Source organism: Cebidichthys violaceus, unplaced genomic scaffold (genome assembly GCF_023349555.1).
Source record: "Cebidichthys violaceus isolate CVI_PGR_0920_01 unplaced genomic scaffold, fCebVio1.0.p SCAF_19, whole genome shotgun sequence".
In the NCBI taxonomy this organism is placed as follows: Eukaryota; Metazoa; Chordata; class Actinopteri; order Perciformes; family Stichaeidae; genus Cebidichthys; species Cebidichthys violaceus.
In genome coordinates, this window is record NW_027176361.1 from 7,896,094 (window position 1) to 7,911,461 (window position 15,368).

Genomic DNA, 15,368 nt, shown 5'->3' on the forward strand with positions numbered 1-15,368 from the left:
CATTAATCAATGAAAACTATGACAATAAACATTTGATGACAACCTTTTTGTCACAGTGAAAACCAGACTAAATAAACTAAATAAAATGATTTTATATTTACTAACCTAATAGCGTTAGATCTGTGGCGGATCCAAGGGATGGCAGCCCTCATCCCAAAAAAATGTCTTGCAAAAAAAATATATGTTTATATACAGTATATACACGGATATACACACACACATACTTTTGTAACAGACCGATTTTCTCTTGGCCCTGGCATCTTTCTGTGCAGCCTCACACACAACGACTGCTAATGCCTTTTTTTACCAGGTAAATGAGTGTGTGTGTGTGTGTGTGTGCGGTGCATTGCCAATTTCCGCCAGTATAAATACAGAACAGCCGCAGATGGATATAGGCAGGTCGTTTTGTTGAAGCATGTCTTGTTAAGTGTTGAGTGTTTGTGAGGGGCGGATTATACCTGACTAAACCCAAACATTCACCGGCGCTTATGATCGCCTGCAGCAACCAGCTCCTCTGAAACAGCTCATTTTGCATCATTCAAGTTTTAGTTCAGTCATCAGTGCAACATCCAAAAGCACTCACTTTAAAAAGGCACTAAAATCACTCACTCCAAGCCCCAAACAAAAAGCTACATCAGTCAGCGATGCAGGGACAGTTCATTCAAAGCTCAGTACGTGTCAAATTTAACACATTCATTTAGATTAATAAAAAAACAAAAAAACAATGCTAACTAACGCAAATAACTTAACATGTCATGGCCACATTAAGCTAAGTGATCAATGTCTACATGCCACCCTCTTGCTACCCCATGAATACTTTATAGATCCACCACTGCTGCGGATGCTAAGATAACTGACTGAACTAGACGATAACTTGACTGAAAAATGACTTAAATTTGACTAAACCCAAACGTCGCCTCTACAGAAACACAACCGCAACATTCATACTTTCCAAAGCATGACATGAGCCTTTTGTCCACTCAAAAATGATTTTGCAGCGTGTTTTGATTTCACTCTCTCTTCTCTTGTCCATTCCTATCAACGACTGAAAGGTTAATAAACCATTTATGGCGTGAAAACTCATTTAAAACTCATATCGAGTGGACACATTCTCCTGGATCAAGAGCTCAATATATATTAGAGTAATACAATGTTTTCCATCTGATGGAGAAAAAAAACGACTTTAATAAACTGTGGAGTGTGTTTGGCACCACGAGCTGTGATATTTTCTAGTTCTGGTTTCAGAATTTCTCAACTATTATTACTTTGGGAAACCCGTTATTTCAGGACTGCACTGTACTATGTGTGCTGCTACGCTTTATACACAGCCACGTTACGGATTTGCAAATTTAAACACTGTGGGTTTGTTTTTCAAATGTTTCAATTATCTTTATTGCATTTGTGTTGCCTGAACCTTTGCACCAGGGTTAATATGACCTAGTTCTTCATTAAAAGAGGTTTGGAGAATAAAAGTAAACAATCTTGAATCTTATCTTATCTCTAATATTACAGACACATGATTGCTGCCACTGAGTAGGAGAGGGTGGAAGCACAAAAGGCCGAGCACACAGCAGGATTATGACAGCAGCTGGGTGTGCCTGATATTAACAAGACACAAGTGGTGGATCTGCCCTGATTCACTTGCGTCATCCAGATAGCTGGGGCATGCAAGTTAGGTGAGGGTCCTGGAGCAAAGCTGGCTTTCTTGCGTACAGTAAATACCCTTGACTTGCACAGCTTGATCGGACAGTCCGACGGATATAACCTTTGACCTGGTCAGACACCGATTGGCAGTCACAAAGTGCTTCCTGCATGGGCGTTCCAGTCAGATATCATTATTAAATAAATCAGGTGTAAAATAAGCATGAGTGCTCCTCACTCTCATGACATGAGAATGTGCTTACCTCTGGGTAAACTACTACCATATTTCTGTTTCTCTGTCTTTTTTTTTTTTCCTCTCTCTCTCTCACTGTCTCTCACGGAAATCATCCTGCCCTCAGTGGCCCTGATGTACACCTTCACTCTGCACTGCAGAGGAAGAGGCAACCCAGAGGGTGGGGTCCCTACAGGGCGTGCATCCGTGGCCTATTCGTGCAGTCATCGGTCTCCCTCTTTCTCGCCTACACTGCGTTTGACCTGTGAGGAGCAGGAAGCCCGGGAGCTGAAGTCGGCTGGTAGCCAGGAAAAGGGAGAGGCTGTGGATGAACCCCCAGACCCAGGAGCAGGGCTCAGCGGGAGCTAAGTGAGTCAGCCAGTGGGCATGTAAGAGCGCACTGTGGAGCTAAGCCTGAACCATGATTGTGCAAGGACTAGCACGGAGGAAATTGAAACGGGGATTTATGATATCACAATACCTTTACCCTGCTCGCCGGGCTTCCTTAATAAGCACAAACAAAGCAGGAGACGTAAATCAAGTAGATAAAAAACAGAGACAATGAAATGAAAAGATAGACATGTAAGCTCACACCTGCGTGCATACTTTTGGAGCGACCCAAAAGAGAGTTGCATGTTGGAGCAGGAATCACCTCAGGTTGCATCAGGTTGCATCTGTGCATCCATGTGTGGATGCACAGATAAAAGTAAAAAAAAAAGAAAAAAAAAAGTTCAAGAGAAGTGAGTTTTGGCACACACTGTTGAACATGAACTTACATCCTCCGCTGCACCCCAAGGTGGTGTCAGCCTGAGACACCTGCACACGACGGCAGATCCAGTTACTTAACAGCTGGAGCCACACGCAAATAAGAACTTCATACCTCTGCTGTACGGGCTTTGATTTATGACACTCCGATAAAGAATAGCTCCACCCCGCTTTATTGCATTGGGTTGCTGTCTTTCAGTGTCACGGCGGTCCGTAAACCTAAATGTTTTGTTAGCGTTGCCCAATTTCACATCTGTTGTGTGAATTAGAGGTCTGCAAGCTCAGTCTGGTTTGAAGGAAAATATTCCCCTGGAAAAGTATTTGTTGTCAGCATAGATTAACCCACGGCAATTACAACCACACGTTGTAATATTAACGCTGGGTGAGTGAGCATCATTCAATACGAGGTGAGAGACTGGCATTTTGTAAGCTTTGGGCAAGTGCAATACATTCCAAACCTGTTAAGCGAAAAGGCCCGGTGCCAGTTACACTTAGGTGGACCTATAATGTGCTCGGACAAAATGTTGAAGTGATTGATCGACCAACTGTTGGGAATTTGGCTTCTCATTAACATGTTGTGTGCTGTGGGAAAACTCCCACCGGCCAATATTTTACTGATTTATTCCATTTACATTATCCAGTTTGTGCTTTGTCTTCTGGACACATGGGCCCATTTGTCTTCCCTCTGCAGTGTGTGTGTGTGTGTGTGTGTGTGTGTGTGTGTGTGTGTGAAGACTGCAGATCAGATAAGATCATTACTCATCACATTCTGTGGGTAAATGTTTAATCACCGAGATGTGTGCTAAACATTCGTCCCTCTCTTGTATTGCATTTGTTGTGCAATTTTGCTGTAATACATTTTAATTGAGATTGCAACCTCATATTTACCCCTTTCCTTTGATAATCCATTGACAGAATTAGTTTTTCAGGACAATGATTGGCACTGGAATGGTGACGATGAACTCATGTCTGTAATCGGCCTTTAACTATTAGTTAGGGTTGAGACATCTCTGTACTTCATCTGAAATTCTTTACCATAACCATACGAATTACTCATTTAAAATGAACCGTTACCGGGAAGCCCATTCATTGTCTTTGGGTCGAGGTTAGCCACTCTCCCACAGCTCCTCCTGTGCCAAGCTACCACGCACCGGACCAGCACTGATCGCAGAGAACAATCTGATCCGAGTCGCTACCCACCCTCCAGTCGAACTAATCCCGTCTTAAAATCTTCATCCTGTTAGTATCATACATTCTTTCTCTCTGGTTATGACCCGTCTTTCTTTCTATCATTCCCCCAACCACTACTACCACCACCACCACCGGCAAAAAAAAAAAAAAGATTCTCAAGGGCTGTGCATATTTGGCACAGACTTGGTTCCCTCTGATCATGTAATGATTTGCCCGTAACGATTAGCCTCTCATGCGATGATAGAAAGTTTGCACCGGTCCCGCAGAGAGCTGCAGCCGGGCGCATTCCTGCTGCGCCCTCCTGCCAATCAACGTCAGCTAGCGCACTTGTCTCGCACGGACACACGCGCGTCTTTCACCAACTTAAAAACATACAAATGGCTCTCGCTCACTCCTTGTACTAACGCGCGCACACAGCCCGCCATTGTTTGTCAGTGAAAACATCCAGCAAGCCTCTCCCTCATTCCATCTTCCACCCGCATTAAGAAAACAAGTCGACATCAAATGGTAGGTGGTGCGGTTCAGGCATTATGTCACTTTGTTTTGCATTTCATTGACATTAAGTCCTGAAGTCTTGAAGTTTGATCGAAATCCATTAGGTAGAGGGATGTCAAAATGATGTAGCGTGCACCTGGAGTAAATGTTGTATGAAATATTGAGTGTGACAGATGAGCAGACAGACGTTTCCCTGCAGGAACTTCAAATGTCAGCAGGTGTTTCAGATGAGGTGTTACTTCTTGTGCTTAGGAGTAAGTGTTCTCTGGTCCTCCACATAGACTGCATGAGAAGTGGACATAGTCACTGTGACGTCACCCAGTGGTTTGCGGACTGCAGTTTTGAAGTATTGAATATTGCATTTTGGCGGTTGTCCTACAACTGAACACTGAACAGGACATTTTTAGGCAACCAAAACCTTTTCACACTGTGAAAAGTGTTGAAGCTGTAAGACTAAAATACAAACAACTCCCAGACGGGACAACGTGTTTGGTCTGGTCTGATCACAAGGTAGCCACGCCCTAAAGCATACCCTGCTTTATCATCTATTTCACCCTAAATAGGATCATCATTTTACTAAATGAACATCATGTAAACTCATGTTTACATTGTTTACTGAGGTAATAAATCTAGTAAGAAGTAGGGTCATTTTCTCATTGACGTCTATACAATTGGGCTTCTTTTTGTACTTTTCTTTGGCACTCGGACGGCCAGTAGAGGTTTAGTAAAGGTTTAAGGCACTTCTGCACTGGCTTCGCTTTTCAGAACCGGAGGTTGCCGCCTGATCATCACAAACATTTTTTATTTCAACCAAAACACTGTAATGTTTGGATTATTGCAAACAATGGACCCTCAAAACCGAGGAGAGAAACTATGAGGGAAAACAGAAGTAAAAGATGATGGTTTGAGTGACAATAACGAACACAGAAAAAGGGATAATTACCAAGCTGAGGCATGACTTAGGATTTCTGCTGAGTGGTGCTAAATACTTAATAGTTCTGCCCAGCCAAACATTAACATTAAACAAAGCTGTTTGAAAACCATTTGACAGAATGTTAGACAATTAATTACTGCTGAAAAAAAAAGCTAATTAATCAATTGGTCGACAAATTGCAGATTAACCAGGAATTTTTTAAATCAACTTCTGCTTTTCCCTTTTTTTAACTGTTACATCTTTCACAAAAGAGGCTCTTTGCCTTTTCATTAATTAAGAATGAAAGTAGTCATTAGCAGTATTCAGTGTTTCCTAACCTAACAGTTATTTAGATTTAATCCAAGAGGTTTAAAGGTGAAAATTCATATTCTATCCCGTGACGAAGGATCACAGCTTCAAATACATACACCTTTCAACAAGCCCTTCAGCGCATCACATTTCGATAGATGTCAATGCTCGACTATCTCAGATTTAGATGCCGTGTGTGCTGAGAGACCTTGTCAATAACCTGTAAGACATACGCAAGGTTTCACCTGCCCTGCACCTTACTCTCAGCTGCTTCAGCAACTGTCTCTCTGTCTGTCAGTCCACCTGTCTCTCAACACTGTGCTTAAATGATCTGAACACACTGTTTAGGATCTTTCGTACGGAGCCGAGCATGCAGTATCTGTCATATCATCGAGGTGGCTTCACAGGCCACCTGGTCACCACAATCCCAACTATTCCAGCTATGGAGCCAATCGCGGCGAGATGAGAGAAGAAACTGCACCGATAACACAAAAAGGGGAATTACTGTATGTCCTGCTGATGTGAAGGAGGAGCCGGGGGGACGGGGGACGAAGGGTGACTGACATGCTCAATGTCAAATGTGCACTTTTCCAGGTCACGGTTGCCAAATACTTTTCAAGCCGCATACCTGTCATCAGGGAGACAGGAGCAGAAGGAGGTGGGGGGGGCGCCGAGAGGATTCAGACTCCACAGATTCACGACAGATTCAAACAGGCTGGGAGCGACCCCCCCCCCCCCCCCCCCCCCCCCCAATGAGAGCAGAGCGAGACACCGGCGTCGATGATGTCACCGCGCAGTGGTATGCTGGGACGGAGATTCCACAGTGGCACTTCAAATGCATCGCCGCGGTGAGACATCGCCCGTAAACTACCGCGACCTGCGGGCGCATTTTTCTCATGGGGGTGATTGTTTCCAGAGGTCAGACATACGATCATCATTTCACAGCACACGAATAACAAGCCTGTACAGGCTTTTTGGGGGCATACACATTTAAATAAAAAGGTCATTTTAAGTTCACGGTCAAGTTCAGACCTGCCTCAAGAGTGTCTTAAACCAGAAATGTTATCTTTATGGTGGAAAAAGCTGTAATAAAATAGCCAAACTGATGAACTGACATCCATCAACACGCGTTTATAGCAAATCTCAGTCACACGCGTTTCTGAAGCTCCGCCTGCACTATAACAGATCTCCTGAGATATCTCACTGTATATTTTCACGCAATGTAAAGCAGCCGTTATTTTCCCACGACCTCACACTTTCCACCTCGCACTCTTACAAATGGCGCGTAAAACACACTTACGATGCACTTTATACTTTACACAAACACGCTCCGGGACCACACAGGTTCGTCAGGCAGCGGGCTTCCTCAAAAAAAAAAAAAGGGGAGACCCCGGCCTCCTCACAAGGGCCAGAATGTCTGCGCTGCGACCGCCGCTCTACATCTGTGCAGTGTCACTGCTCACCACAGCGTGCGCGCTCGTGCATTTTACGGAAGGGCACCGCGGCCGAGGTAAACCCTGTGAGCAGCCCGGGAATGGTCCCTCCTTGGTCGCACCACACACACACACACACACACACACACACACACACACGACTATATACACACACACACATAGACATTTAGTGGAACTAAGTATGTTTACTCAAGTTCAGTTCTGAGGTACTTGTCCACTTGAAACGGTCTGTTTCCCCCAGTTTCCAGTCTTTATGCTAAGCTAAGCTAATCGACTGCTGGCTGTAGCCGCATTTATTTACCGAAACAGTGAACTTCTAATCTAACTCTCATTTCCTAAATTTGTTGGACTATTGCTTCAAGCTTTCACCTCTGGCTGAGCTTGGCGATACCTGTCGCCAACAACGTCATCGAACACGGTAATAATCAAATGCTGACTTTAAAATAACATAAATACACTGGCTTTTGTCTTGCACAGTCACTTTGTGCCTGCACTGCTTCTGAGAATCCCTTGTGCATACACCATTTACACTATTTGAACTCCACATGGATAAGGCGGGCCGCACACGCAATGAAAACTACGATACAGAGAGGCAAACACTGAATGAGATCAAACGTATTTTGCTCAATACATGTCGGCCATTAAATCAAATGAAAAATGGTCGACATGGAAACTGACGCACAGAGATCCACACACCTACTTTGAGAACATGCATGATTACATGCTCATCAATCCGCCTCTGTGGGCGTACGCACAGTAATCCTAATGGCACGTCATTTGTAACGGGGTGTCCGGTGTTTAGTCGTGGAGGCTCAGCGTTTACTCGAAGCACATGTGGCCGTGGGGGTGGTGGTGGTGGTGGTGGTGGGGGGTGGGGGGGGGGCACAGCAGAAAGCATCATTAGCCCTCACAAAAACATTCAACGCAGCCGGCCGTGGAGACCCTGTCAGACACCAGCACCGCCGATCCCCAGTCAATCATGTTTCCACTGGATTTAGCCGTCCGTCTTTACACATAACCTTTCTCACACTCGCACGCAACCTCTGCTTTCCCTTCCCAAAAGGAGTGAGGTCGGTGGGAGAGATAACCGGTCTTGTATTTGTTTTTCATGCCTGTCAAAAAGTCAGAGGATCAGGAATAACTGCCTCTCCGCTTTCCCCAAGAAGCTGAATATTTATGTTTTACTTTCCAACTTTTGTGCCGGTGGCTTTGTTCTACATTACCCCTGCTTGGCCTTTTGCTCTCCATGCACACTTCATGCAACTCTTCCACTCTCACTCCATCAATAGAGTTTTTCTCCTCCCGTTTGTACAGACATCCTCGTGTCTGAGTGTGTCTCTGTCTCCTCTTGCTCTCACCTAAATCCACATCAATATCACTCCATTCATTTTCCGATCTTCCTTTGTATCTTGTAACGTGGCCCTCACCTCCTACTATCTTTGCTCCTCCAAGTCCATGTCTTTTTATATCTTACTGTGTTTTATCTAAACCTGGTCATTTACAAAGATGTCATTCAATTTTATTCTTTTTCACCCATCTTTGCTTTGACCTGTTTTTTCCCATTATTTCTTCAATTCCTTCAATACTTACAGCCTCATTTCCCCAAGAACATAACACTTTTTTCCTCCTGTCTTCTAACTTGACTTCATTACTAAAGGATACATCAGGCCATTGTCTTGTTCCTGTCCTTCTCTACCATTCTTGACCTTTTCGCTTCCAATATCCCTTTCCTTCTTTCTTTTCCTCTTTCCTCCCCCCTGCACTGTCCAATCTGCCTTCGTCCTCTCTCGAGTGATCCTCCAGTACCGTTTCAACACACACACCTCCTACCTGCCCTCCCTTCTAATTAGGAGTCACAGGAGGACCCCCCCCCCCCCCCCCCCTCTTGTTAGCGCCACTCCCCGGCACTCCCACCGCAATCCCACCCTGGGACGGATCTGAGGTCAAGGCCGGGCAGAACAGAACAGAACAGACAGAACTAGACGCATGAGCTGGAGCCAAAAGGCAGAGCAGCTCGACTGCAAGGTTGCTGCTTCTTTTTCGAGATCGGTTGAGTGGGAGAAAATGTGCGAGCCAGATGATGCGCGGAGGGTCCCGGCTGCTGCGAACTAAAGTCTGAGCTGGTGTCCAGGAACACACAACAAGATAAAATAACAGCGCTCAATCACGCTGACAGAGGGGACGAAGGGCTCGCCCGAGATGTTTCATCAGAGGAACAGGATGCCAGAGGCCCCTGCTTTCAATGACAAATAAATGATGAAGGAACAAACGCATTCACAAGGGGCTCCAGAGGAAATGGAGAGGGGACAGAGGGCAGCCACCTGCACCATCACAATAGAGGAGACTATCTGCGACGGCCGTGGGAGCTACAGAGGCCATATCGCTGCTGAACTGGACACAAAAAGTCCCTCTGCTGTAATGTTGCCATCTGCTGGCAGCTCTTTATCAATGCGTGACAGCAGCCTTGTATGAAATCAGAGAGTCTTGCCGTGTGTGTGTGTGTGTGTGTGTGTGTGTGTGTGTGTGTGTGTGTGTGTGTGTGTGTGTGTGTGTGTGTGTGTGTGTGTGTGTGTGTGTGTGTGTGTGTGTTTGTGTTTGTGTCTGTATGTGTATGTGTATGTGTGTGTGTGGCACAATAAGATCTGTTTCCTTAGAGCCACATGAAACCACAAAAACTCATTATGCGTTTTGATACTGCAGTCTGAACGACGTGCCCTCTCGCATACACTCTGGAATAACACTTCAACATGACTCCAGCGAGTTATGCCATTTGTTGGCACGGGCTGCTTTGGGCACTCAGTCGCAGCATGTTATTAGAACTTGGCATCAAGTGATTGAAAGACAAACGGCACTCTCAAGTTCCACAAGATTGGGGGGGGGGGGGACGGCAAAAGCCTTATTCTCCGTTCCACATCTTTTTTTTATATTTTTCACAAGGCCTAGTTTGTTAATAAACTCCTGATGTTAATAAAACAGTTCGACATTTTGGGAAATGCTCTATTTTGCTATATTACTGAAAATTCAATGAGAAGATTGATTCCACTCTCAGGTCTGCCCACGAAACATGAAGATCAATTTTAACATCTAACTCATCGCCAGAAAGGGAATAAACAACATATTTCTCAGGATATCAAACTGTCAATTTGACTAATAATCAGATGTTTAGAGTCAAAGACAAAAGCACTCTGTCAGGTTTTGTTTGCTGCTGTTTATCTGTCACCACTTGGATTGTCAAAAGAGGGGAAAGCAGTCTTTCATAAAACAAAATACAAGCTCATCATCTGGGACTGCTAGCCGGTCTAGTTTCTAGTTTTGTGAAATTGGTGATTGTGGATTTTGTATTTCTACAATGGATCCCTTGAACTGAAGGATCTTCAGGATTTTCAATAGAGTAAATGGAAAAAAAAGACAAATTGGAGATGAGTGCTAGACCTATAAGCCAAGTTATTGGTTTGTTGTTAACCGTTGAAACAGAACTTTCTTTGGGACTCAACATCCATTAGACGCTGCCATGTCTTGTTCTGTTCTTCAGTACTTTTTCTTCACTGGCCCACTGAGAATGGAGTGAAGCTACTTCCTTTTTGGCCCGGCTCTGTAGGGATGGATGCCTGCTCTCTGCATTTTCCAGTGGTGGAAGAGCAGCATCTCGTGCTCACCTGAGTAGGACCCACAGGAAACATTGCCACTGTGCCAGGAAGCACAAGAGCACTGCATGAAAAGTGAAACCTTTCGCAGCATGGCAATTTACACAAAGATGAGTACCAGTGAATTTTGGCTTTGGATTGAGAGTAGCATTGCACACATCCACTTCCTCACTGAGCAGCCCTCAGTCTCACTCCACAGATTAAGCCCAGATGGGAACGATGCGATGAGTATGAAGGCTTTTGCAGCGTAACTGAAAACACTCGCTTTTGTTAGCGCGCTCCAAAAACTTGCTCCATCCATCACTGGCCAGATGTTCTCTGAAGCCCTTTCTTTTTCTCCTCAAGTGGGACCCAATTCCCCCTCAAAATTAATTTACTTCCCATTCCACTTGCGTCCACAACAAAGGCCTTCATGAAACCTAATTGGATAGTTTGCGGTCTTTACCATCAAGCAATCAGGCCAAGGAGCGTGTTTTCGGAGAACAAGAGATGTTGTTGTTGACGGACGATCACTTGGGACACGTTTGCACGCCGTGACCCCACTTAATCTTGCCATTAGACCCCAAAGCTTCCCCATCCTGAGGACTTCAAAACACTGCGCTCGCCGCATTAGGACTCTGAGAGGAACCATTTCCTTGAATAAACATCAAAATCTGTTGCTTTCGTGGCCGGTTTCCTTTTGAATTCCAGCTGAGTGTGGCAGCCGTACAATGCGATGAAGTCTGGCAGCTGACTTAAATCCATCATGTGTCGAAAGCAATAAATCATGTAATTATTGCCATAACTCCGAGAAAAGGGAGAGCAATTTCATCCACTTCAATAGAGATATCATTGTCACAGCCTGTATTGCTTTATTTGCAGCAACGATTTTTTTTTTTTAGAGGCTTAAACCAATATATTCACCTCAATTTGTGTTGGAAAAAAATGAAAACCGCGCACACACACACACACACACACACACACACACACTCAGTTTGTTTTTCAGTTCGGTGTTATCTCTGTCCTTCAAACCCGTGTGTAGTACTGACCTCACTGAGCTGAGTGGCCAGAGGACACTACATTAAATACAGTGTTAATTCCTCTGGTTAGCACAAAGCTACCGCTGATATGTCCCTACATCCCGCCTGTGATTACTTCCTGTTGTGAGGCAGTGATAGGCCTTTACTGTGAGACTTGTTTACGTTAGCTTAGCTAGTGAGCCTTTCCCAAAAACGTTTTGTCGGGAGAGAGTGTTTTGAAACTTTGCACGAACAGAATATGTTTTATTACAAGTTTGCCAAAGGTTATCTTATTACCAACAAACTTTCAGAGGTTCACAGATTTCACATTTTAGGAAAAGACATGATGGTACTTATTACCTGATTTGGGTATTGGAAACGATAACAGAGAAAAAAAAATTGTTTTAATACTTTTGACAAAAAACAATTGCACGAAAGGAAAAAGCAATGAGAGGCACAGCGAGAAAAGTGCCAAATCAAACAAAATGAAAGCACACAAAAAGGATTTGCTTTGCTCCGTCGCCCTGGCAGGTGCCAGAATCATGATTTACAGCGACTAGCAATGGTGATCAGAGAGATGCATGAGTGTCTTTTAAGGGCACAGTCTCCTGCGCTCACAAGCACCTTCAAACCCCCATCCAGCAAAAAAGGAAGAAAAAAAAACTGTTTCTAGAAGGTTCCACTTTGCTGCACAAATCAAGGGAATAGAGTGAGAGCAACAAGACCCTCCAAGAATCACTCGAGGTATGTCATTATGTCACCCACAAAGGAAGGTCTATTCCATTTAGGGATGGAGCTACAGGCCATTTGGCCCACACACACACGCACACACACAAGTCACACAACTTCCAAACGGCCACGGACACAAATATAGAGTCCCATTCTTTAGTTAAATAGCAATGCAGAGACCCTGACCTGAGGGCGAGGATGAAAAAGACATGACCGCCGCACAGCAGAGACGGCGGTAGGCAGCAACTGTTGACGGGCCGGTCTCTGAAGCGAAGCACTGGGTCACTCTGGTGTGTGTGTGTGTGTGTGTGTGTGTGTGTGTGTGTGTGTGTGTGTGTGTGTGTGTGTGTGTGTGTGTGTGAACAGACAAACGGCCAGTGCTGACTCATGCCGCGCAGTCAACCCTTGCACAGATGGGAAAGCTTGTCACGACCCACTTGAGCAAAAAAACAACAAAAAAAAACAACCGAGTAATTGTTCAGTCTCGATATGTGACAGAGACACAAAACTAGCAAACTGACGTCACTTGTTGTGACACGGTAGTCAGTGAGGGCGTGTCACCGTTCAGCTCATGGAGATGACGCTAAAATTACACATAACGCAGTTTCGCAACAGAAACAAAAATCAGTTAAAATAGGAGAATTAAGGACTCGTCTACAATCAGTCATTTCTACGTATGTTTTCGTAAGGAAAACACAGTCTTCCATCAGCAGCTTCACACTGATGCTCATGCGCATTGTAAGTCCATTAATGTGCCAATTTTGTGATTTTCTTCCCAAGAGGCCTAATTAAAGTGTAACATAATCAAGCCAGCACTGGACAGTGGCCTGGAAAGAGTTGCACAGCCTCAAGCGCTTCTCCCGTCAGCGACATTCACTGATTACAGCGTGGACGTGCTCAGCGGGGGCCACATGGCAGCCAGGGTGTCTAAAGCCCAAATCACCTTGAAGTGCCATTAGCACCTGTCGTGGTCATTTACGCATGCTGGCAGTGGCATCCCCGCCCCTCTGTCACAGACCCAGAATCAGTCTGCAGGCCAAACAACTGCTTTGTGTTCCACTCACAAGCTCTTGCTCTAGCTCTCGCCGTGTTGTCACGCAGTATGTGTCAGCTTTTACACACAAACTATAGGCCCTTTAGGAGATAACCTATTTCGATAGGAATTACCTGAGTGTGCAGATTTTGGAAGTTTGTTCAACGCGGGACTGATAAGCTTTCGACCTTTCAGAGATGACCCCATGCCCTGTCTTTTCACATTTCAGGTCTGACATTAAAAAGGAAGGACGGTTGCTGTATATTAATTACGATAAATAAAGACTTTAAATACGCAGAAAATTCACCCACATTTCATCACAGTATTTGATAATTATTATTATTATTTCATAATTTCCAATTGATTACTGCTTGTTTGAGATATTGTACCATTTTCAGATTTGTAGACGGTACAACACTATCCCATCACACATCATCTCATCCACTGTGCAGCAGCATTGGACCTGCTTCAGCATCACTGGAGGAAGATGATAACCACAGAACACTTCAATTCATCCCAAAATAATAATAATAATAATAATAATAATAATAATAATGGGTCCTGTATATATATCTGTAATATTAACTCAATGCTGTAAAAGATTATAAGCCCTTGCAGTTTGGATATGATGAAAATCACATAGCCAAAGCACCTGGGTCCCCATTGCTTTACAACAGTAAGGTGTCCTTTAGAGACAGTGGACAGGTCCAATTGACAAAAAAGTAGTTGAGTAAAAATAATAATAAAAAGATAAACAGCCAAAATAACAGCGGTTTTGTGGTGCATCAACTTCCCAAACGCATCTAAAACTGAAGTGAGGCGCCTTCCTTTCACATGTTCAATGACTGAATTAAACGTTGTGTGAATGTGAAGCTCACCTTCGCACAGACAGCGAGGAGAAGCAGACCAGTCGTCCACAAGCAGCCCCCTGTCATCTCTGACGCCGCGAGCGAGATGTTATTTCAAACTGTAGAGACGCAGTAGTGGTTGCCCGCTCTCTGTCCGACTGTCCCACCAGTCTGTCCCACCAGTCTGTCCCAGTCTGCCCAGTCCCTCAGGAGGAGAAAGAGGTCCGCTCTCGTCTGCGCGCTGCGGCTCCAGTTCACAGAGATAGAGAGAGGGAGAGAGAGAGGGAGAGAGAGAGAGAGAGGATGAAGGTAGAAGTCAGCCAAGAACTGCCGGAGACGACATGACACTTCTCGGTCGCTTCCAGATATTTTGTTCCCCCCCACAGCAAACACGTTGCTGCTAAATTTATGTTTGCATACCAGGCGCGCGTCAGGAAAAAGGGGCTCACCCACCTTACATTTCTTAAAGAAACACACTCCCGGTCCCGTTACACGCCGATAGGCTGCTCGGTGCGCAGACATGCGGGTGATGCTTGGTGGTTATTCAACAAGTCCACACACTGAAAAGTTGTTGTTTTTTAAGGCCCATGTGAGTTCAGGTGTTTGCATGTCCAATCTTTTTTTGGGGGGGGTGAGATAAACAGGCTGAGGTCAGGGACAATCTTCTGAACCCATGATCATTTTATTGTGCTCATGAGGACTTCACGACAGTTGGAATTTTTTTGACATGCTTTACCCAGAGACTTTCCCATGAAGCCACAGCGCAGGGAAGTTTGGCCTTGAGTCGTCAAAAAACAAATATGACATTTAAACTTTAATTAAAATAGTTTTACATTTTGGGGAATGCACGTATTTGTTTCCTTGGCAAACGTTAGATGAGAAGATTGATACTGGTAGTCTCACATCTGTACAGTAAAGATGCAGTTGAAGCCAGCAGCTGCTTAGCTTAGCTTAGCACAAAGACTGAAAACAGGGCGGCTTACCAGAACATCTGACGCTGACTAAGTACCGTGTGACCTTCAGACAGAGCCAGGCTAGCTGTTTTCACTTGCTTCGAGTCTTTATGCTAAGCTAACCACCCACCTGTATATTTACCGTACAGACCTCTAACACAAC

General features: G+C 44.7%; 1 protein-coding gene across 1 annotated transcript in view; it reads right to left on the minus strand.

Annotated features, from left to right (window-relative positions):
- LOC137874632 (ADAMTS-like protein 1) overlaps positions 1–14,606 on the minus strand; it is a 72,144-nt gene extending 57,538 nt beyond the window's left edge. The window contains exon 1 of the mRNA XM_068713477.1: positions 14,283–14,606. Within this exon, the coding sequence (XP_068569578.1) occupies positions 14,283–14,339 (57 nt within the window). The 5' untranslated portion in view covers positions 14,340–14,606. The remainder of the gene's footprint in view (positions 1–14,282) is intronic.
- Positions 14,607–15,368: the final 762 nt, after the last annotated feature.